The sequence below is a fragment of the Eucyclogobius newberryi genome, unplaced genomic scaffold (genome assembly GCF_026437365.1).
Source record: "Eucyclogobius newberryi isolate DKJ021-1_F unplaced genomic scaffold, fEucNew1.0.hap1 SCAF_3, whole genome shotgun sequence".
Taxonomy (NCBI): Eukaryota; Metazoa; Chordata; class Actinopteri; order Gobiiformes; family Gobiidae; genus Eucyclogobius; species Eucyclogobius newberryi.
This window is the reverse complement of record NW_027315945.1, coordinates 33,061,150-33,083,207: the sequence shown is the minus strand read 5'-3', so window position 1 is coordinate 33,083,207 and position 22,058 is coordinate 33,061,150. Positions and strand designations below refer to the sequence as shown.

The 22,058-nt window shown below is 48.6% G+C and overlaps 1 protein-coding gene across 5 annotated transcripts in view; it reads left to right on the top strand.

The window, feature by feature from the left end:
• Positions 1 to 21,461, top strand: part of atn1 (atrophin 1) — a 22,914-nt gene extending 1,453 nt beyond the window's left edge. Inside the window, exons 2-10 of one of the 5 annotated variants that reach the window (XM_072460230.1) lie at positions 4,916 to 5,037; positions 5,899 to 6,000; positions 7,281 to 7,400; positions 8,628 to 11,146; positions 12,112 to 12,322; positions 13,749 to 15,330; positions 15,788 to 15,955; positions 16,055 to 16,232; positions 21,041 to 21,461. In XM_072460230.1, coding sequence (XP_072316331.1) covers positions 5,011 to 5,037; positions 5,899 to 6,000; positions 7,281 to 7,400; positions 8,628 to 11,146; positions 12,112 to 12,322; positions 13,749 to 15,330; positions 15,788 to 15,955; positions 16,055 to 16,232; positions 21,041 to 21,074 — 4,941 coding nt within the window. In that variant the 5' untranslated portion in view covers positions 4,916 to 5,010 and the 3' untranslated portion in view covers positions 21,075 to 21,461. Of the gene's footprint in view, positions 1 to 4,915; positions 5,038 to 5,898; positions 6,001 to 7,280; positions 7,401 to 8,627; positions 11,147 to 12,111; positions 12,323 to 13,745; positions 15,331 to 15,774; positions 15,956 to 16,054; positions 16,233 to 21,040 lie in introns of those variants that run through there. The other 4 variants (XM_072460231.1, XM_072460229.1, XR_011929040.1 and 1 more) reach the window with 4 other exon arrangements.
• The last annotated feature ends 597 nt before the right edge of the window (positions 21,462 to 22,058 follow it).

The window sequence follows — 22,058 nt, the reverse complement described above, 5'->3', positions numbered from 1 at the left end:
AACAATGTTCCTGCTCTACAGCGTCTCAACTACCTCTAAATATGTTTCTTCTTGCTCTATTTATAACCTCATTTAAAATGCATGAGACCCTTCTTCATCATCACTGTGGTGCATGAATGAATGGACTGAAGTCTCTGTAAACTAATACAAATCTGATGGCGGTGCTCAGCGGGCTCATATTTCACTGTAAACCTGTGATTCAGGCCGGGACACAGGGGTTAACCACAAGTGTGAGCTTTGGCTGTTGTGGTGAAGGTGCAGAGGAGTCAGGGGTTTGGGGGGGGCAACACGAGACATGTCCCAGTCTGCTGTCCCCCCCAAACACCACCGCGGGGTCAGATTATACCCAATAAAAGGGCTGAAACTTACATTTTATTTGGTCTTATTAAGAACAGCTAATGGCATTTAATTCACATTTTCTGACCATAAACAATAGACATTTATGATTATTGCAATTTAACTCACAAGTTTGTCCAATTCCTTCCTCCAAAATCTGACCCCGGCTCATAACCACAACCTTTTACTCTCAATTATAACGACACAAGCTGATCTTTGGCGATTAGAAACGACTGAACCTTAATCTGTATTAAATATCAATTAATTTATTGCACAGCCTTAACTAATAATCATGTGCTTCGTATCAGACACGGAAATGTGATCAAATATCAATATGTCAGCGTCTGGTGATTGGTATGTAATATTAGCCTCGTGTATTTCAGGAGAACACATTTATGGATGTGCTATAATCATGTTATGTATCTGGAGAAAAATAACTCCAAAACAGTGGTTCTCAAACTGGGGTACGTGGATTCCTCTGCAGTTCAAATATTTGCTGAAGATAAAGTCAATTTAATCTATATTTTTGTCTTCTTTGATTTAGAATGAGTAAACAAAGTGATTCATCCTTTAGACCTCTTTTAGACCTCTCTTTATACCTCTTTTAGACCTCTTTTAGACCTCTTTTAGACCTCTTTTAGACCTCTCTTTATACCTCTTTTAGACATATCTTTAGACCTCTCTTTAGACCTCTCTTTTATACCTCTTTTAGACCTCTCTTTAGACCTCTCTTTTAGACCTCTCTTTAGACCTCTTTTAGACCTCTTTTAGACCTCTCTTTAGACCTGCTTTAGACCTCTCTTTAGACCTCTTTTAGACCTCTCTTTTAGACCTCTTTAGACCTCTCTTTAGACCTCTCTTTTAGACCTCTTTTAGACCTCTCTTTAGACCTCTCTTTTAGACCTCTTTTAGACCTCTCTTTAGACCTGCTTTAGACCTCTCTTTAGACCTCTCTTTTAGACCTCTTTTAGACCTCTTTTAGACCTCTCTTTAGACCTCTCTTTTAGACCTCTTTTAGACCTCTCTTTAGACCTCTTTTAGACCTCTCTTTTAGACCTCTCTTTAGACCTCTCTTTAGACCTCCCTTAAGACCTCTCTTTAGACCTCCCTTAAGACCTCTCTTTTAGACCTCTCTTTTAGACCTCTTTTAGACCTCTCTTTAGACCTCTCTTTAGACCTCTTTTAGACCTCTCTTTATACCTCTCTTTAGACCTCTTTTATACCTCTCTTTATACCTCTTTTAGACCTCTCTTTAGACCTATCTTTCAGACCTCTTTTAGACCTCTCTTTAGACCTCTCTTTTAGACCTCTTTTAGACCTCTCTTTAGACCTCTCTTTAGACCTCTTTTATACCTCTCTTTATAACTCTTTTAGACCTCTTTTAGACCTCTTTTAGACCTCTCTTTAGACCTCTCTTTAGACCTCGTTTATACCTCTCTTTATACCTCTCTTTATACCTCTTTTAGACCTCTCTTTAGACCTCTCTTTTAGACCTCTTTTAGACCTCTTTTAGACCTCTTTTAGACCTCTCTTTAGACCTCTCTTTTAGACCTCTCTTTAGACCTCTTTTAGACCTCTTTTAGACCTCTTTTAGACCTCTCTTTAGACCTCTCTTTAGACCTCTTTTATACCTCTCTTTATAACTCTTTTAGACCTCTTTTAGACCTCTTTTAGACCTCTCTTTAGACCTCTCTTTAGACCTCTTTTATACCTCTCTTTATACCTCTCTTTATACCTCTTTTAGACCTCTCTTTAGACCTCTTTTAGACCTCTTTTAGACCTCTTTTAGACCTCTTTTAGACCTCTCTTTAGACCTCTCTTTTAGACCTCTCTTTAGACCTCTTTTAGACCTCTTTTAGACCTCTTTTAGACCTCTTTTAGACCTCTTTTAGACCTCTCTTTTAGACCTCTCTTTAGACCTCTTTTAGACCTCTTTTAGACCTCTCTTTATACCTCTTTTAGACCTCTCTTTAGACCTCTCTTTTAGACCTCTTTTAGACCTCTTTTAGACCTCTTTTAGACCTCTCTTTATACCTCTTTTAGACCTCTCTTTAGACCTCTCTTTTAGACCTCTTTTAGACCTCTTTTAGACCTCTTTTAGACCTCTCTTTAGACCTCTCTTTTAGACCTCTCTTTAGACCTCTTTTAGACCTCTTTTAGACCTCTTTTAGACCTCTCTTTTAGACCTCTCTTTAGACCTCTTTTAGACCTCTTTTAGACCTCTCTTTAGCCCTCTTTTAGACCTCTCTTTTAGACCTCTCTTTAGACCTCTTTTAGACCTCTTTTAGACCTCTTTTAGACCTCTCTTTAGACCTCTCTTTTAGACCTCTCTTTAGACCTCTTTTAGACCTCTTTTAGACCTCTTTTAGACCTCTCTTTTAGACCTCTCTTTAGACCTCTTTTAGACCTCTTTTAGACCTCTCTTTAGCCCTCTTTTAGACCTCTCTTTTAGACCTCTCTTTAGACCTCTTTTAGACCTCTTTTAGACCTCTCTTTTAGCCGTAGTTTAGACCTAGAATAGTCCCCTTTTAGACCCGGTTTAGATCTGGTGGTGCTCGAAGGGTCACAGGTGGTACTTGGTGTGAGAAGTTTGAGAACCACTGGTCTAAAACAATGGAGGTTTTGGCTTTTCAAAGACTTATTTCATGAAAAAAGATTGTGTTAGCAATAGTTATTTAAATAAGTATTGTTTAAAAAATAACATGGAAATAAATCAATACCAAGAGACTAAATGATACTGAAAGAAAATCACAGAAATAGGACAACATTTTAGAAAGGTCTTAATCTATGTCAGGACTTGTATAAGAATGTATATGAAATGTTAATTATCTTTGCTAAAAAGTACATTCTATTGTCTATTTTTTTATTTTCCTTGTGCATCAAAATCAGAAGTGAGAAATATCAGGCCTTTTCTTTAGTATTAGACTCCAGTTTTACTATTGTACCGACACAACTTTAGGTTTTTCATGCAAAATATGAATTATTTCAGTCTCACAACATTGTGAGTCGTGAACCGAACACAGAGATATCGTGTAATTCAAGAAGAAAACAGTAAAAACAGTGTCATGAAGGTCAAACATATCTCCTTTTTCTGGCAGAGGTTGTGCCAGCTGCTTGTCTCCATGGAGATTAGGAGTGGGCAGTAAGACTGCAGTTGATTAAAGACGTTCTTGATCGAGATCGACTAAAAGAGGGCGTGGCATTTATTCACATAAAAGTGCAGGCAGAAGCTTCATAAGAAAAGGTGGATTAAACCGTCCATAAAACTCGTTTAAAATCCTGAAGAAATGATAAATACCGACAGTCGACTAATTCAAATTGACCAAGACATCATTGATTAATGAAATAAAAGACAAAAGCAGCACAGCCCCAGTGGAAATGGAACTATAACAGAAATATCATAATTATTGTATCGTCAAAAGTGCAGAATAACATCACGATCCGTCACTATGTATTGAATTACAAGCCTCTTCGCTTAAACGCATTGTGTTGTTGTATCAAAAAACGTAAGAACTACAAAGACCATGATCCTTTGCTCCATTTCAGTGCAAACAACCAGAAGAAATAACTGTTATGAAGCAGTTTTATGGTTTCAAGTCGTTGCAATATGACAGTCACGAGTCTGAGCCTTGAAGTATCACGAGTGTCACGAAGGAAAATACTTGATAGTTGATAACGATTTGGATATCACAATGAAAATTAAAAATACTCTTATTATTTAAAACAATAGACTGACATTTCCAACACAAAAAAATACCGTATTTTCCGGACTATAAGTCGCACCGGAGTATAAGTCCCCAAAAAATGCATTAAAGAGAAGAAAAAAACATATATAAGTCGCACTGGAGTATGAAATGCAGTTGCAAGTGTGAAAATAACACATAACATCACATATAAGTATATAAGTATAAGTATAAGCATAATTCATAACATAAGTCGCACCCCGGCAAATACTATGAAATAAAGTGCATCTTATAGTCTGGAAAATACGGTAATAAAGCTTGAGATCATCTAAGACTGTTCTGGAGAGGCCAAAGCTTGTTCTGTTTATGATTTTTACTAGTATCAATTATTATCTGATGTTCGATACTTTTGTCAACACTACTCCAAAAATATTGCAATAAATATCATACAACCATGTAGTTTAGGAGTCCGACCGAGATGAGTACATTTTGAGGTGCAATTACACACAGAAAAAGGTCACGATAAACGATAATATTGAAAATACTTCAAGTCACTGACGTTTAAAAACATGAAGCGCAATTAATAGAGGAATAGGAGTTACTTTTTCCACTCAAATCTCATGGTACAAGACAAAAAAGCAACAAAATATTCCCGCAAATGCAAATACAAGACAATAAACACACACAATTTACACAGAGTCGCGAAAAATGTTGTTCTGGCTTTTATTTGTCCAACGATAAATCGATATTGTCGTGCAGGTTTTTCACGCGGTATTTTAAGCAGTAAAACGCCTTTAATGAAATAACTTTCCCTCTCACAGCAACGACACAATAACCAGTCAAAAGCAGGTTACACCGGGACATTTCAGCTAATTCTGTCCTGTTTCCTACCCCAGGTTTTGTAGCTCTCACGGCGTAGAATCTCAGCGACATCGGCGACTCGTTCAACGCAGTATGGTTTGTGTGAGATGGACGTTATAAGGACGGCGTCATGAAAACCAGGACACACAAAGAATCGGTACGGACAGCATGACGCCGCCACGGCTAACGCTAACCGCACGTTTTGGCGACTTCGATGTGCTCGAGAAGACGTTTGACAGAGACGTATTTGAATGGAAATGTCAAAAAAACAAACTGCAGATTATTGGCAAATATTCTTGGTTAATAGGTCTGCAGTTCAGGGCTGCAGATTACGGTATTTTCCGGACTATAAGTGGCACCTTTTTTCATTGTCATAGTCATACTCCGGAGCGACTTATATGTGATATTATTTGTTATTTTCACACTTGCAACCGCATTTCATACTCCAGTGCGACTTATATATGTTTTTTTCTTCTCTATTATGCATTTTTTGGCTGGTGCGACTTATACTCCAATGTGACTTATACTCCGGAAAATACGGTACTTTGTTTGCGTGAATTTAAAAAGTAGAAAGAATCGTTTGACTAGTCGACAAAATAGTCAAAATATTATTGCAATTATTGTAAAGACTTTTTAAACCAACCAAATGAAAGTGGAATGACGGGTTCTAGATGAAGAATGTCATAAATAAAGTGGAAATCTGACATTTTTAAAATCTTTTTTGACATTTCGATTCAATAACTCCACAGTCTTTGTCATTAATACGCGTTTTCATACGTAATAGCCCAGATTACGACGATCAAACGCGATTACGGAACGGAATAGTCATGATTAATCGACTATTTTGTGAACATATTTGACTTTAATTCTAGGAAAACAGTTGATTTAAAAAAAGCACAAAGTAGCATCATTTGCTCGTCACATCTAAAATAAAGTAATCATCAGTTGCAGTCGTTTGTGGTTCCCCCTCTGTGCTTTTCCCCCTGGATTCATTTGTGTCTCTGTGGCGGCGGTCCAGGCGCCCATGCGCAGCGGGCGAAGGCGAGGGGCGAGCGAGGAGAGAAGGGGGAGGCGGCCTCACACAAGCCCCTCTCGGAACGAGCGAAGCGACAGACAAACGGTGAGCGCTCGGCCATTTCTCATTTTCGGGGGCTTTTTCAATTTGCCGCGAGTCCGTATAAATCTGCGCCGGTGCCAGACTTATGCATGAAGGGCCGGCCACGGGGGGAAAAGAGTTTAATTTAAAGTGTTTGTGCGCGTGTGGAAGCAGAAAGTGTACTCGAGTAAGAGCGGGACGTAAAAGTAGAGTTACATGGAAATATTAGTCGAGTAGAAGTGGCAAATATAACAGTAAAGTTCTGAGTTTGCCTTAATTATGATGTTAAAGCCCATTTTTAAAGTAGTAAGATTGTAAAACCTTCTCATTTGAGCAGCACAATATTTGAAATCATTGTTATGCTGCAATATTGATAGTATTGTGATATTTAAATATACTTTATAACACAATCATGTCGCTGCCTTAATGTAATATGCAAAATAAAAACTTAACAGAGACAAAATCAAGGCATATTTATACAGAAGAAGGAAAATTGTGCATAAAATCAGCTTTTTCTGTGTTTTCATTATAAAAACACACATTTACTGTCAGACGGAGGACCTCGCTTGGTGTTATTGTGATATATTTGCGATATTAATGATGGTTTTAGGCAATATTGCAGTATTGATAGTTCAAGCCCTCCGAAATGCACTCGATAAGAACATGTAATATAAGACGACCTTTGTTTGTCCTACAGTGTGGCAGGAACAGCAGGAAGATTCAGAATATGCTGTCAAAAATAAAGATAAATAAAGAAAATAAAGATAAATAATAAAAAACATATATTTAATTATAACAATGTAACTTACAGAATATACTTTGAATATAATTAAGATACAGAAAAGTGTAAAAATGATTCAGAAATACTTCATGTAGATGTCATTATTTACCACCACACGCCTCTTACCACTTTACTCGAGTAAAAGTGTTGCTTCCTCTTCCCACAAGTGACTAAAGCTTTATTTTGACAATATTAACTGAACATTGTGTGTCAGAGATGATTGCTTTCTTCCATTTTTTCTGTCTGTCCTTTGAAAACACCAGATTTTGTGCATTATCTAACATTTTGTCCTTCACATTACATTATCTCCACATCATAAAGTCATTTCCCCATGTAGTTTTTCTACTTCTACTCGAGTAACATCATTGCACAGTGACTCCACCCATCACCTCGCTTACTCATGCCCGTGAATCCATCTGGTTCGCGGGTTCGACTGCGATGTACGCTCGCTCCGTTCTAAAAACAGACGCGTCCCTATTAGGCGTCGCCGCGGAATTAAGACTCTCGTGTTGTGTTGTTCCAGCAAAGAGTTGCTGCCGAGGAACTGGCTGCGAACCGCTTCAGCCGGAGATCACAAGGCCATGATTCATCGGAGAGCGAGGGGGAGGAGCTCGTCTCTCCTCCAAAAAGGCAGAAAGTCCAGGTTGGTCTTGTTTATGTCATTAAAGCCCGTTAAGTAGAGGCGGGAGATGGATCAAGAACGAAAAAATGTCACAACTAACATCTAACCAACATCTAATGTCGGCATGTGATTGCGGCGTGTCTTCCGAACAAGGGTATAAACGGGACATTTCTGAGCCTTTGCCGTGCAATTTACGATCCGTTTACTTAAGTGCGACGCGTGAACTGTGGCCGCGACATTTACAGACGCGTTCGAGCGCAGTTTTGGCGGATTGTCAAAACGTTGTCTGCGTATTGTCCTCGTAATTATGACAAATGTGAAAAGAGGTATGAATTTCTGTTGTCGTCTCCCACTTCTGCTGTTGAGAACGTCTTTATTAAACTGTAACTTCTTTGTCAAACTGTGAAATCTATGTAAAAAACAAACGAAAAACAAGACGAGTAATTGCAATCAAATCGCAATCGCCGTTTGGATGGTTGTCGTTAGCAAATTGCGAACGTTGCCGTTGTTTAAGTCAAATTTAATCTTCAATTTTATCATGTAAAACACGATGCAGGCTGTGTTCACACTTAAAGAGACGCCGCATCAAAATCAGGACTAAATCTGGAAATTAACTTGTACCAGGACTTAGGGCTTGAAAATAATACTAATTGATAATAAAACTAGTGTTGAAACTAGATACAAGATTTAAAGCAAGTAAGTAAATACATTTTCTTTGTTTGGACCGAAGACACAAAATAAAACACAAAAAACTTACAGTGAACCATACACATACAACAATATACAGTCAAATTAGTCCCTAAAGCAAAATGTCATTAAAAGGCTCGACCCAGACCCTTAAAAGCAAGTATTTATGCTAAAAAACCTAAAAACCTTTCCGTTTTAGAATGACCTTTGCTATTAGAAAACCACACGGCAACATAAAGAAAGTTCTATTGTTTTATGTTGAAAATATCAGTTTTATTGTGTAAAAGAATTTGAAAGTCTTGTGACACGACCAGGACTGAAACAAGAAGAAAAGTGCCATGATCCAGGAGCAAACCAGGACAAGTGAGACGGCAGCCAAAGTGCAGTTTATACTTCTAAAAACATGCTCTGACGTTAATGTGGCTCTTGTATTAGTTTAGTCATTCATATTCCAGTCTTCTCTCAGATGTAAATATTCTCGGACGCTTGGACAGGTTTTTTCTTATTACAAATTACACTTTTCCTGAGCTCAGACGTGTTGTTTTTCTTCTTCTTCTTCAGGAGACGGCCTCCACCCCAAATCCCCCTCCGTCCACACACGCGACCGACAGCTCGACTCCCTCCAGTGCCCCGCCTCCCACGTCGGCCGCCGGCCAATCCCGCGAGAGCGACAACGAGGACGGCCAATCGCAGGGCAGCAGGAGTTCCGTCGTCGGGAGCCTGGCCAACAGCAGCAGCAGCCTGAGCAGCGGGCGGGACATAGACCAAGACAATCGTTCCTCATCCCCGAGCATGTCCGCCTCCCCTCTGGGCAGCCTGGACTCCGACTCGGACGGCCCCGACTCACCTAAGCAAAAAGACGGCGATAAAAACAAAGACGGCGGCGCTGCGAAGGCGGCGGGAGAGGAGCACAGGGCCATGAGAGACTTGAGAGGAGAGGACGGAGGTCGAGACGGGGAGAAGCACGAGGCGGACACGACGGGGGAGGACTTTCCGTCGCTCAAGCCCCCGACGACGCCGGGCTCCTCGTCCGGCCCGTCCCCGTCCCTGCGTGGGGCCGGCGATTCGTCCAACGACAGCAGCAGTGCGAGGAAATCCTACTTTTCCATGGACTCTAAGTTGGTGTGCAAAGTCGAGTACGGCGGCACCGCGGGTGTCGGCGACGGCAGCAGCAACAGAGCGAACCCCAAAGTCAGCCCTCAAAGTGTCACTAAGGCCGCGGCGTCGGGAGGGGATTGTCCGACCCTTCCCCACCCGTTGCCCCCGCCTCTGCCACCGCCGCCTGCCCTAAAGCCGCTGGAAGTTAGCGCGCAGAACCTGTCGGCCGACGTCAAAACCGAGAGAGAGAAACCCGATAAAGACAAGATTTTAGACAAAGCGCAGTCGACGCCGCCGTCCCTTCTCTCTCAAAGCAGTCCGCAGCCGCAGACGTCCCTTCCGCACCACTACGGCGCCTCGACATGGCACGGGCCCACGCCGACCGGTTGCCACGGGAATTGGGGGTACAGCCGCTACCCGAACAACCACCATCAGCATCAGCCTCCCGTACAGCAGCAGCAGCTCCCGTCCGTCTACAACCCGCCGTCCTCACGGCACGTTTCGTCTCACCCGCCGTACCTGCCGCACCACCACCGCGAATACATGCCCAGGTACACGGGGGCGGAGCGGGACAGGGCGGCGCTGGCTCCGGGCGAGCGGGAGCGGGACCGGGCGACGAGGGGGGAGTCGATCGCCGGCAATAGCACAAGTAATAGTGGGAGTCGCGAGTTTGGGGCGCTTCCGGTGGGTCAGAACCGCGAGTTCCAACGGGAAGGAAGAGAAGGGGGAGCAAACATGGGAGACAGGAGAGACTACGGTCCGGCTTTTAGAGACCGGGAACGGGACAGGGAGCGGGAGGGCGGAAGGGAGGGTCCGCCGCCGAGCCAAAACCAGCCACGGGATTACGGACCGAACGGCGCAAGTGTCGGCCATCCGCGGGAGAAAGATGCCGCGAGATGGGGAGAGTTTGGCGGTCAAGCGAAAGATCAAAATAGCAATAGCAGTACTTCCTCCAATGGGCTGCCCGTCAACGCTATGTTGACTCGAGACCCGCCTGCGTCGCCCCAAAACAATACCCCAAACCACTCCTCCATGCCGCCCCTCACTCCAAACTCAGCCAATCGAGAGTTCCCCCCTGCGATGGACCCAGCACACCCGCCGCCTTCGTCTGCTCCGGAACACTTCCTCCGAGACAGGGAGAGAGACTTTCCTTCCGGGGCGCCCGCTTCTACCGGTACGAATCGGGAGTACCTCAGCCCCTCCGGTGGTCTCAACATGGGCAGAGAGTATCCACCGGGGGGAGCGCAACACCCGTCCCATGCCCACTACCAAGCCAGGGATAGAGAAAGGGATTCCGGCTCGTCTTTGTACCAGAATCGCGGCGGATCCAACCAGCCTCCCGCCTTGTCGCCCTCGTCCTCGGCGCATTTCCCGCCAAATCCCTCGTACCCGCCTTCGCAAAGCTCCCACAACCAACCGGCAGCTCCGGCAAACTCACGGCCCGCTCATTACCAGTCGTCCGCGCAGACCCCTCCGACGCCCCTGTCGCCCCTTCCCAGCCCGTCCACCACCCAATTCCCCTCCTACCCCTCCGGCCCTTCGTCCGGGTCGCTTCCGGCGTCGAGCTGTTCGCCCGGCTGTCGACCCGCTCCGTTCCATGGCGGCGCCCTCAACAGCCACCCGCCGCCCCCGTTTAGCGGGAGTTATCATTCGAACGGGAGCAGTAGCGTGGGGACTAGCAATAGCAACGCCGCCGCAGCCAACGCCGGCAGCAATGCGCAAACGCTGTCGCCTCAAGGTGTTTCGAAAGGGCCGCCGCCTCTTAGTAATTCTGCCGGTAACGTCTCAACCGCCGCCGGCCCGAATGCGGCGGTAGCTGCCGGGGACGGTCACGCGGATTCAGGTTCGTCCGCTGCGCCGGTGATCAAAGAAGAGCCCGTGGAGGAAAGGGAAGAGGAAACCAGCCCGCCGCCAGTGCTGAGGAGCCCGTCCCCCGAGCCCAAACCTGTGGACATTCCCATCCACGCAAGTCAGTCTGCCAGGTAAGAAAACACGGTTAGAAGGAGCAGTAGTTTCCATAGAGGTCCAGAGGTCTTTGAGGGATAAACCGAGTCTAAATCAGGACTATACCAGGTCTGAAGTAACTAAACCGAGTCTTAATTGAGTCTTAACTAGGACTAACTCTGTCTAACTAGAAAATAATAAGTAGGACTAAATCAGGACTATCCCAGGTCTAAAGTAACTAAACTGAGTCTTAATTGAGGACTAAACTACAACTAACTCTATCTAATTAGAATACAGTAAGTAGGACTAAAATTAAGTCTAAACTAGGACTAACTATCTAACTACAATACAATTAGTAGGACTAAATCAGGACTAAATTAAGTCTAAACTAGGACTAAAGCAAGATTTAACCAGGTCAAAACTAAGACTCACTGGGTCTAGCCTAGGCCATAACAGGACATTACAGACTTTACCAATAGAACAAACCAAGATCATTCCAGGTCTAAACTAGGACTAAACTTGGACTAAATGATTTCAAGACCAGCCTGTACCATACTGTAATTTAACAGATCGAAATCAGGACCAAACCAGGACCAAACCAGGTCTAAACCAGGACTAAACCAGGTTTAAACCAGGACTAAACCAGGTCTAAACCGGGACTAAACCAGGACTAAACCAGGTCTAAACCAGGTCTAAACCAGGACTAAACCAGGTGTAAAACAGGTCTAAACCAGGACTAAACCAGGACCAGGTCTAAACCAGGACTAAACCAGGTCTAAACTTGGAATAAGCACAAATAAACCATGAATTCCTCAGGTAAAGACCATGATTAAACCCAGTTGTATTATCAATTGGTTGATATAGTCTATATATAGTTTATAGTAGGATTTGCATATGACTCGTGTTACACTGTCATTGTCTCTCAAACGGCAAAAACCAGTTCAACACCGGTCAAAGAAAGAGGATTTCTCTGTAACTCTAATGGTCGTCATCATTATTTCAGGTTTCATAAGGTCCTGGATCGGGGCAGTGGAAACTCTTGCGCCCGCAGCGACGTCCTGTTCGTGCCCCTGGACGGCTCCAAACTGTGGAAGAAACGCAACGAGATGATCGAGCGGGCGAGGCGGGAGGTCGAGCAAAGGGCGAGAGACCTGAGGGAGAAAGAGAGGGAGCGGGAGAGGGAGAGAGAGCGCGAACTGGACCGACATCTCCAGGTGAGCGAATCCTGACGCGATAAAGACACCAACAAGTCCAGCAATGGGGCAAGTCTAGCAAAGGGGAAAGTTCAGCAAAGGGGAAAGTTCAGCAAAGGGGCAAGTCCAGCAATGGGGCAAGTCCAGTAATGGGGCAAGTTCAGCAATGGGGCAAGTCCAGTAATGGGGCAAGTCCAGTAATGGGGCAAGTTCAGCAATGGGGCAAGTCCAGCAATGGGGCAAGTCCAGTAATGGGGCAAGTTCAGCAATGGGGCAAGTCCAGTAATGGGGCAAGTTCAGCAATGGGGAAAGTCCAGTAATGGGGCAAGTTCAGCAATGGGGCAAGTCCAGTAATGGGGCAAGTTCAGCAATGGGGAAAGTCCTGTAATGGGGCAAGTCCAGTAATGGGGCAAGTCCAGTAATGGGGCAAGTCCAACAATGGGGCAAGTCCAGTAATGGGGCAAGTTCAGCAATTGGGCAAGTTCAGGAAAGGGGAAAGATCAGCAAAGGGGCAAGTCCAGTAATGGGGCAAGTTCAGCAATGGGGCAAGTCCAGCAAAGGGGCAAGTCCAGTAATGGGGCAAGTCCAGCAAATGGGCAAGTCCAGCAAAGGGGCAAGTCCAACAATGGGGCAAGTCCAGTAATGGGGCAAGTTCAGCAATGGGGCAAGTCCAGCAAAGGGGCAAGTCCAGTAATGGGGCAAGTCCAGCAAAGGGGCAAGTTCTTCTTCTTCTTCTTCTTTGGTGTTTAATGGTGGTTGGTATAAATAAAGTGCCACATTACTACCACCTTCAGTAGTTACACGTCTTCAAAGTATGTGTTTAACCCTATACCATTTAAAAAAAAAAAAAAAAGGAGAGAATGAAAGAGAAAGAAAGAGAGAGAAAGGGAGAGATGGAGAATCGTTCAAATTGTCATTGATCAGATTTATAAATAAAAGTTATTATTATTATTATTAAACCAGGACAAAACCAAGACACGTGGTCTAACCCAGGTCTAAACTAGGACATACCAGGACTAAACCAGTCTACACCAAATCCTGCCGCAGTATTTTGTTTGGACATCGCTGGAGAATATACACTTAGAGTGGACTGGATAGCATTCATTACTTGTTTAAGATTATTTATTTGTTGTCCCGTCTACTCTTCTGCCTCCAGTTCTTGTTCACGTCCGTGTGCGAAACTGCATTCAGTTAGAAATAATACATAGTAACAAGGCGCTGTTCAAAAGGCCGATTGTATCATAACTTAACGTCTGATCTGATAAAACTTTAAAATGATTATCGTGCACACAGAGTAAAGCCGGGCCATTCAGTCATGTCTAACTGTCAGTAAAAGCATGTGGTTTGGAGCAGAATTTAGACTTTTGAGGAAGAAATTTGAATATATTTCCTGGAAAGATAAAAGAATAATAATTAATAGTGTTGATTTGACTGTGTTTTTCAGCAGAAGGAAGTGAGTGCGGTCGGACCCGCTCGTGGAGGATCTTCTCTCTTCTTCCCGTCGTCTTCTTCCATCATCCTCGACCCGTCCTCTTCCTCCGCCTCTTCGGTCAACCATCACCAGCAGCACCACCCGCAGCACCACCACTCGCACCCGCACGCGCACCTGCCCCCCGGACACGCCCTCCACCCTTCCCTCTCCCACTCCATCCCGCACTCGCTCCTGCTGCCCTCGATGGGTGGCGCCCAAGCGGTCGTCGGCCCGCAGGGGAGTCTCGGCATCGGGATCGGCGGGCCGTACTTAGGCCCCGACACGCCAGCCCTGAGAACTCTGAGTGAGTACGCCCGCCCGCACGCCATGTCTCCGCTGGGCGCCGCGAGTCGAGCGGCGGCGGTCCACCACGCGCAGGTGCACCACGGACACCCGCACGTGCACCCCTCCTTCTTCCTGCCGCAGTTTCAGAACCACGCCATGGCCCATCCGCACCACCTGCCCGCCGACGCCGCCACCGCCGCAGCCATTCTGGGCTTCTTGTACGGCGGCAGTCTGGAAGGCGGCCCCGCGGTTGGTCACCCGGGGATGCCTGCAGGTCACATACACGGAGGACTGGGCGGCGCGGGTTTAGGGGGAGTGGGGTTTCCTCACGGCATACATGCGCATCGAGATCGACTAAAGCCGGGGTACGAGTTTAAGAGTGATGATCGAGGTTACCCTCCGGGCGCAATGCCCGATCACGCTGCGCTGGCCCTTGCCCACCACTCGCACCACGCCCATGCCAGCGCGCACACACACTCTCTGCTGCTCGGAGCCGGAGGAGGAGGACCTGAGGTGGCCATCTACGGCACGCCCCCTCCTCCCAGCCATCCTGCCCCGCCGCCACACCTCCAGAATCCAGGGCTGGCTCCGGTAACTCGCCCCCCGACCGCGCCGGCCCCTCAACCGCTCCCCAACCCAGCTCCGTCATCTCTTTTGCCCCCGTCTTTGCCCTCTTCTCACCCCGCGTCTGCTCCACCTGCCCCTCCTGCACCGTCGACGGCTCCTGCAGCTCCTCCGGCGCCGCCGGCCCCAGCACCGCCCGCCCCGCCCACCTCCACAGCGTCCTTGCTCCATCAAAGCACCCCACATTCTTCGTTCCCCGGATCACTCCCCTCCTCTCACCTCCCGTCGGCCTCCGCACCTGCCCCTGCCCCGGAAAACTTCCCCGCCCCGAGCCGCTCCCCTGCGCCCTACGAGAGGGACAGAAGTGCGGACAGAGAGCGGGAGAGAGACAGAGCGCTGGCGTTCACTGAACGAGAGAGAGAGCGGGAGAGAGAGAGAGACCGGGAGAGGGAGCGCGGCGGCAGCACTGGGACAGCAGGGGGCACTGGAGGCACTGGAGGCACAGGAGGCACTGGAGGCACAGGAGGCACAGGAGGCACAGGAGGAGGAGGAGGAGCAGGAGGGGGAGGAGGAGGAGGAGGAGGAGGAGGAGGAGGAGGAGGAGGAGGAGGAGAGAACCTGGGGCGGCTTCAGATGTTGAACGTGACGCCGCATCATCATCAGCATTCACACATCCACTCACATCTGCACCTGCACCAGCAAGACACAGGTACAACTGCTACAACGAGGATCGACTGTGACGCCGCAGAGACAATCTGTGAATGTTGATGAACTGTGTTGCACGGTAACAGTTTGGTAACTACACATCAAATGATGGGCACTTTTATTTAATGGTAATATGATTAATCCTCGGCCCGGGTCCAAACCAAAGGGACTAATTGAGTGGTCAGATGCTCCCGTTGACCCACATTAATGTTGACCCCGACAGTGCAGGGCAACTGTTGTGCCCAGGCAAATGTGACTGACCACGCCTACTGTCGCATTGTGGTCACTGACTAAATACATTATTTTAAATATATATTTATCATTGTATATCATAGCTACCATGCTATTACTGTGCAGAAAAGTGCTATTGATCATTGTACACATTTCACATTTAAAAATAGCCACTCCTTTGACCCCTATTGAATATCTCCTGTCTTTTCTATTACATCATTGGCATCCAGCGGCGGGCGGGGTTCACCCCCTGATGGACCCGTTGGCGTCGAGCTCTCCTTTAGCACGCCTCCCATACCCCGGAGCAACTCTTGGCACCCCGATCCTGGCACACCCCCTCACTGACAGCGAGGTGCTCCGCCAACAGCTGTTTGGTGAGGAGAAGGCTCCTCGTCCATGTACTCACTCCGTTTTATTTCCCTTTCTAAGCATTCTACACCGAGGTGCGGCCGGACACTGTTGATGACGCGTGTGTTGTGTTTGGGGGTGTTTGGCAGGTGCTCCGTTTCGTGAGCTGCCCCAGTCGTCCTCCCTCTCAGGGCCCATGTCTGCGGCTCACCAGCTGCAGGCCATGCAGCAGGCCCAGAGCGCAGAGCTGCAGATCCAGAGACTGGCCTTGGAACAGCAGTGGATCCACCACCACCACCACTCCCTCACCCAGGACGAGTATTACAGGTACTCACCACGCACTGCCAAGAGCGGGGAGAGACATTCAGCATCTGAATGTCTCTCCCTGCTGAGGCGGTCGGAGCCAAGAGTCAAGCTCATGACAGTGAGGCCAGCACAGGGTCAAAGAGGCCAGCACAGAGTCACAGAGGCCAGCACAGAGTCAAAGAGGCCAGCACAGGGTCAAAGAGGCCAGCACAGAGTGAAAGAGGCCAGCACAGAGTGAAAGAGGGCAGCACAGAGTGAAAGAGGGCAGCACAGAGTCAAAGAGGCCAGCACAGAGTCAAAGAGGCCAGCACAGAGTCAAAGAGGCCAGCACAGAGTCAAAGAGGCCAGAGTCAAAGAGGCCAGCACAGAGTCAAAGAGGCCAGCACAGAGTCAAAGAGGCCAGAGTCAAAGAGGCCAGCACAGAGTCAAAGAGGCCAGCACAGGGTCAAAGAGGCCAGAGTCAAAGAGGCCAGCACAGAGTCAAAGAGGCCAGCACAGAGTCAAAGAGGCCAGCACAGAGTCAAAGAGGCCAGCACAGAGTCAAAGAGGCCAGAGTCAAAGAGGCCAGCACAGAGTCAAAGAGGCCAGCACAGAGTCAAAGAGGCCAGAGTCAAAGAGGCCAGCACAGAGTCAAAGAGGCCAGCACAGGGTCAAAGAGGCCAGCACAGGGTCAAAGAGGCCAGCACAGAGTCAAAGAGGCCAGCACAGAGTCAAAGAGGCCAGCACAGAGTCAAAGAGGCCAGCACAGGGTCACAGAGGCCAGCACAGAGTCAAAGAGGCCAGCACAGAGTCAAAGAGGCCAGCACAGAGTCAAAGAGGCCAGCACAGAGTCAAAGAGGCCAGCACAGAGTCAAAGAGGCCAGAGTCAAAGAGGCCAGCACAGAGTCAAAGAGGCCAGCACAGAGTCAAAGAGGCCAGAGTCAAAGAGGCCAGCACAGAGTCAAAGAGGCCAGCACAGGGTCAAAGAGGCCAGCACAGGGTCAAAGAGGCCAGCACAGAGTCAAAGAGGCCAGCACAGAGTCAAAGAGGCCAGCACAGAGTCAAAGAGGCCAGCACAGGGTCACAGAGGCCAGCACAGAGTCAAAGAGGCCAGCACAGAGTCAAAGAGGCCAGCACAGAGTCAAAGAGGCCAGCACAGAGTCAAAGAGGCCAGCACAGAGTCAAAGAGGCCAGAGTCAAAGAGGCCAGCACAGAGTCAAAGAGGCCAGCACAGAGTCAAAGAGGCCAGAGTCAAAGAGGCCAGCACAGAGTCAAAGAGGCCAGCACAGGGTCAAAGAGGCCAGCACAGGGTCAAAGAGGCCAGCACAGAGTCAAAGAGGCCAGCACAGAGTCAAAGAGGCCAGCACAGGGTCACAGAGGCCAGCACAGAGTCAAAGAGGCCAGCACAGAGTCAAAGAGGCCAGCACAGGGTCAAAGAGGCCAGCACAGAGTCAAAGAGGCCAGAGTCAAAGAGGCCAGCACAGAGTCAAAGAGGCCAGCACAGAGTCAAAGAGGCCAGCACAGGGTCAAAGAGGCCAGCACAGAGTCAAAGAGGCCAGAGTCAAAGAGGCCAGCTCAGAGTCACAGAGGCCAGCACAGGGTCAAAGAGGCCAGCACAGGGTCACAGAGGCCAGCACAGAGTCAAAGAGGCCAGCACAGAGTCAAAGAGGCCAGCACAGAGTCACAGAGGCCAGCTCAGAGTCACAGAGGCCAGCACAGGGTCAAAGAGGCCAGCACAGTGTCACAGAGGCCAGCACAGAGTCAAAGAGGCCAGCATAGGGTCAAAGAGGCCAGCACAGGGTCAAAGAGGCCAGCACAGGGTCAAAGAGGCCAGCACAGGGTCAAAGAGGCCAGCACAGGGTCAAAGAGGCCAGCTCAGAGTCACAGAGGCCAGCACAGGGTCAAAGAGGCCAGCACAGGGTCACAGAGGCCAGCACAGAGTCAGAGAGGCCAGAGTCAAAGAGGCCAGCACAGGGTCAAAGAGGCCAGCACAGGGTCACAGAGGCCAGCACAGGGTCAAAGAGGCCAGCACAGGGTCACAGAGGCCAGCACAGAGTCAAAGAGGCCAGCACAGAGTCACAGAGGCCAGCACAGGGTCACAGAGGCCAGCACAGAGTCAAAGAGGCCAGCACAGGGTCAAAGAGGCCAGCACAGAGTCAAAGAGGCCAGCACAGGGTCAAAGAGGCCAGCACAGGGTCACAGAGGCCAGCACAGGGTCAAAGAGGCCAGCACAGGGTCAAAGAGGCCAGCACAGAGTCAAAGAGGCCAGCACAGAGTCAAAGAGGCCAGCACAGGGTCAAAGAGGCCAGCACAGAGTCAAAGAGGCCAGCACAGAGTCACAGAGGCCAGCACAGGGTCACAGAGGCCAGCACAGAGTCAAAGAGGCCAGCACAGGGTCAAAGAGGCCAGCACAGAGTCAAAGAGGCCAGCACAGGGTCAAAGAGGCCAGCACAGGGTCACAGAGGCCAGCACAGGGTCAAAGAGGCCAGCACAGGGTCAAAGAGGCCAGCACAGAGTCAAAGAGGCCAGCACAGAGTCAAAGAGGCCAGCACAGGGTCAAAGAGGCCAGCACAGAGTCAAAGAGGCCAGCACAGGGTCAAAGAGGCCAGCACAGAGTCAAAGAGGCCAGCACAGGGTCAAAGAGGCCAGAGTCAAAGAGGCCAGCACAGAGTCAAAGAGGCCAGCACAGAGTCAAAGAGGCCAGCACAGAGTCAAAGAGGCCAGAGTTAAAGAGGCCAGCACAGAGTCACAGAGGCCAGCACAGGGTCAAAGAGGCCAGCACAGGGTCAAAGAGGCCAGCACAGAGTCAAAGAGGCCAGCACAGAGTCAAAGAGGCCAGCACAGAGTCAAAGAGGCCAGCACAGGGTCACAGAGGCCAGCACAGAGTCAAAGAGGCCAGCACAGAGTCAAAGAGGCCAGCACAGAGTCAAAGAGGCCAGCACAGAGTCAAAGAGGCCAGCACAGAGTCAAAGAGGCCAGAGTCAAAGAGGCCAGCACAGAGTCAAAGAGGCCAGCACAGAGTCAAAGAGGCCAGAGTCAAAGAGGCCAGCACAGAGTCAAAGAGGCCAGCACAGGGTCAAAGAGGCCAGCACAGGGTCAAAGAGGCCAGCACAGAGTCAAAGAGGCCAGCACAGAGTCAAAGAGGCCAGCACAGAGTCAAAGAGGCCAGCACAGGGTCACAGAGGCCAGCACAGAGTCAAAGAGGCCAGCACAGAGTCAAAGAGGCCAGCACAGGGTCAAAGAGGCCAGCACAGAGTCAAAGAGGCCAGAGTCAAAGAGGCCAGCACAGAGTCAAAGAGGCCAGCACAGAGTCAAAGAGGCCAGCACAGGGTCAAAGAGGCCAGCACAGAGTCAAAGAGGCCAGAGTCAAAGAGGCCAGCTCAGAGTCACAGAGGCCAGCACAGGGTCAAAGAGGCCAGCACAGGGTCACAGAGGCCAGCACAGAGTCAAAGAGGCCAGCACAGAGTCAAAGAGGCCAGCACAGAGTCACAGAGGCCAGCTCAGAGTCACAGAGGCCAGCACAGGGTCAAAGAGGCCAGCACAGTGTCACAGAGGCCAGCACAGAGTCAAAGAGGCCAGCATAGGGTCAAAGAGGCCAGCACAGGGTCAAAGAGGCCAGCACAGGGTCAAAGAGGCCAGCACAGGGTCAAAGAGGCCAGCACAGGGTCAAAGAGGCCAGCTCAGAGTCACAGAGGCCAGCACAGGGTCAAAGAGGCCAGCACAGGGTCACAGAGGCCAGCACAGAGTCAGAGAGGCCAGAGTCAAAGAGGCCAGCACAGGGTCAAAGAGGCCAGCACAGGGTCACAGAGGCCAGCACAGGGTCAAAGAGGCCAGCACAGGGTCACAGAGGCCAGCACAGAGTCAAAGAGGCCAGCACAGAGTCACAGAGGCCAGCACAGGGTCACAGAGGCCAGCACAGAGTCAAAGAGGCCAGCACAGGGTCAAAGAGGCCAGCACAGAGTCAAAGAGGCCAGCACAGGGTCAAAGAGGCCAGCACAGGGTCACAGAGGCCAGCACAGGGTCAAAGAGGCCAGCACAGGGTCAAAGAGGCCAGCACAGAGTCAAAGAGGCCAGCACAGAGTCAAAGAGGCCAGCACAGGGTCAAAGAGGCCAGCACAGAGTCAAAGAGGCCAGCACAGGGTCAAAGAGGCCAGCACAGAGTCAAAGAGGCCAGCACAGAGTCACAGAGGCCAGCACAGAGTCAAAGAGGCCAGCACAGAGTCAAAGAGGCCAGAGTCAAAGAGGCCAGCACAGAGTCAAAGAGGCCAGCACAGAGTCAAAGAGGCCAGAGTCAAAGAGGCCAGCACAGAGTCACAGAGGCCAGCACAGAGTCAAAGAGGCCAGAGTCAAAGAGGCCAGCTCAGAGTCACAGAGGCCAGCACAGAGTCAAAGCCAAGCCTCTTTGACATATCCAGATAAAATACCAATAAAACAATCAATAAAATAAACAAATGCATCAAACACACATATTATATATACAAGCACATCGTGGGTAATCTTTCACCAGTGTTTTGAATACATTTAAAAGCATAAAATCAATAGTTAAGTCAATATTTTGGATGGTTTATGAATGGGTCAGGGACAACTGGACGACAGGGACAAGTGGACGACAGGGACAATAAACACATCCACTGTACATTGGGACAGACATGAGGACGTGTGCCAGACTCTTCCATAAAAGTCCCATAGTGCACCAGGAATGGCAGGAATCAACTGAGAAAGAGTCAGAAAGCCGTTGTTACTACTACTACTACTACTACTACTACTACTACTACTACTACTACTACTACTGCACGTACATTTACTGTTGACGTCTTATTAAACGCTGATGTTGTGTAACTCTGTTTTAGTCACCTGAAGAAAGAGAGCGACAAGACCCTGTGAGGGAGGGTGAACCGAAAAGAGCCGTCGGAGGAATGTTGCCCAAAACGAACCAAACGAAAAGCACTCCAAACGGACCGAGAGCAAACAGACTCGAAGCGCCCGAAGCGCCGGGAGGACGCTCCGAACAATCCACCCAAACGGGGACAAGAGTTTGAAAAGACGTTGCACAGTCGCCGTTCCTTCTCGCGGGCCTGGACTACTCCCCCCCCCGCGTTCCTGTGGACGTGGCGAGCGCTGTGCAGTTGGGGACGATAGCGGCGGAGGTGTACAGGGCGTGTAAAATGTCTGACGCCGGACGGAATGTGTACTTTTATCTTTTTGCATGTAGCAGCGAAAGCAGAACATCTACAGGAGTTCAAACGGCTTGAAATGATGAAGTTAATCTTGTTTTTTAGTGTTTGGGGTGCATTTGGTCCTGTTGTAGGTGGTCCGGCCCCGCTCTCGGTCCTGGTTTAGTCCCAGGCTAGGCCAGGTTTAGTTCCGGGTTTAAATATAGTGACGTTTGAACTAAAGATATGATAAAAATGTACATGAATGCATTAAGACTGCAATCCTGGTTTAGCCCTGGTTTATTCCTGGTTTAGCCATGGTTTAGATCTGGTTTAGACATGGTTTAGTCCTGGTTTAGCCCTGGTTTAGACCTGGTTTAGCCCTGGTTTATTCCTGGTTTAGCCATGGTTTAGATCTGGTTTAGACATGGTTTAGTCCTGGTTTAGCCCTGGTTTAGACCTGGTTTAGCCCTGGTTTAGTCCTGGTTTAGCCCTGGTTTAGCCCTGGTTTAGTCCTGGTTTAGTCCTGGTTTAGTCCTAGTTTAGTCCTGGTTTAGACCTGGTTTGGACCTGGTTTAGTCCCTGGTTTGGTCTTGGTTTAGTCCTGGTTTAGTCCTGGTTTGGTCCTGGTTTAGTCCTGGTTTAGTCCTGGTTTGGTCCGGGTTTAGTCCTGGTTTGGTCCTGGGTTAGTCCTGGTTTAGTCCTGGTTTAGACC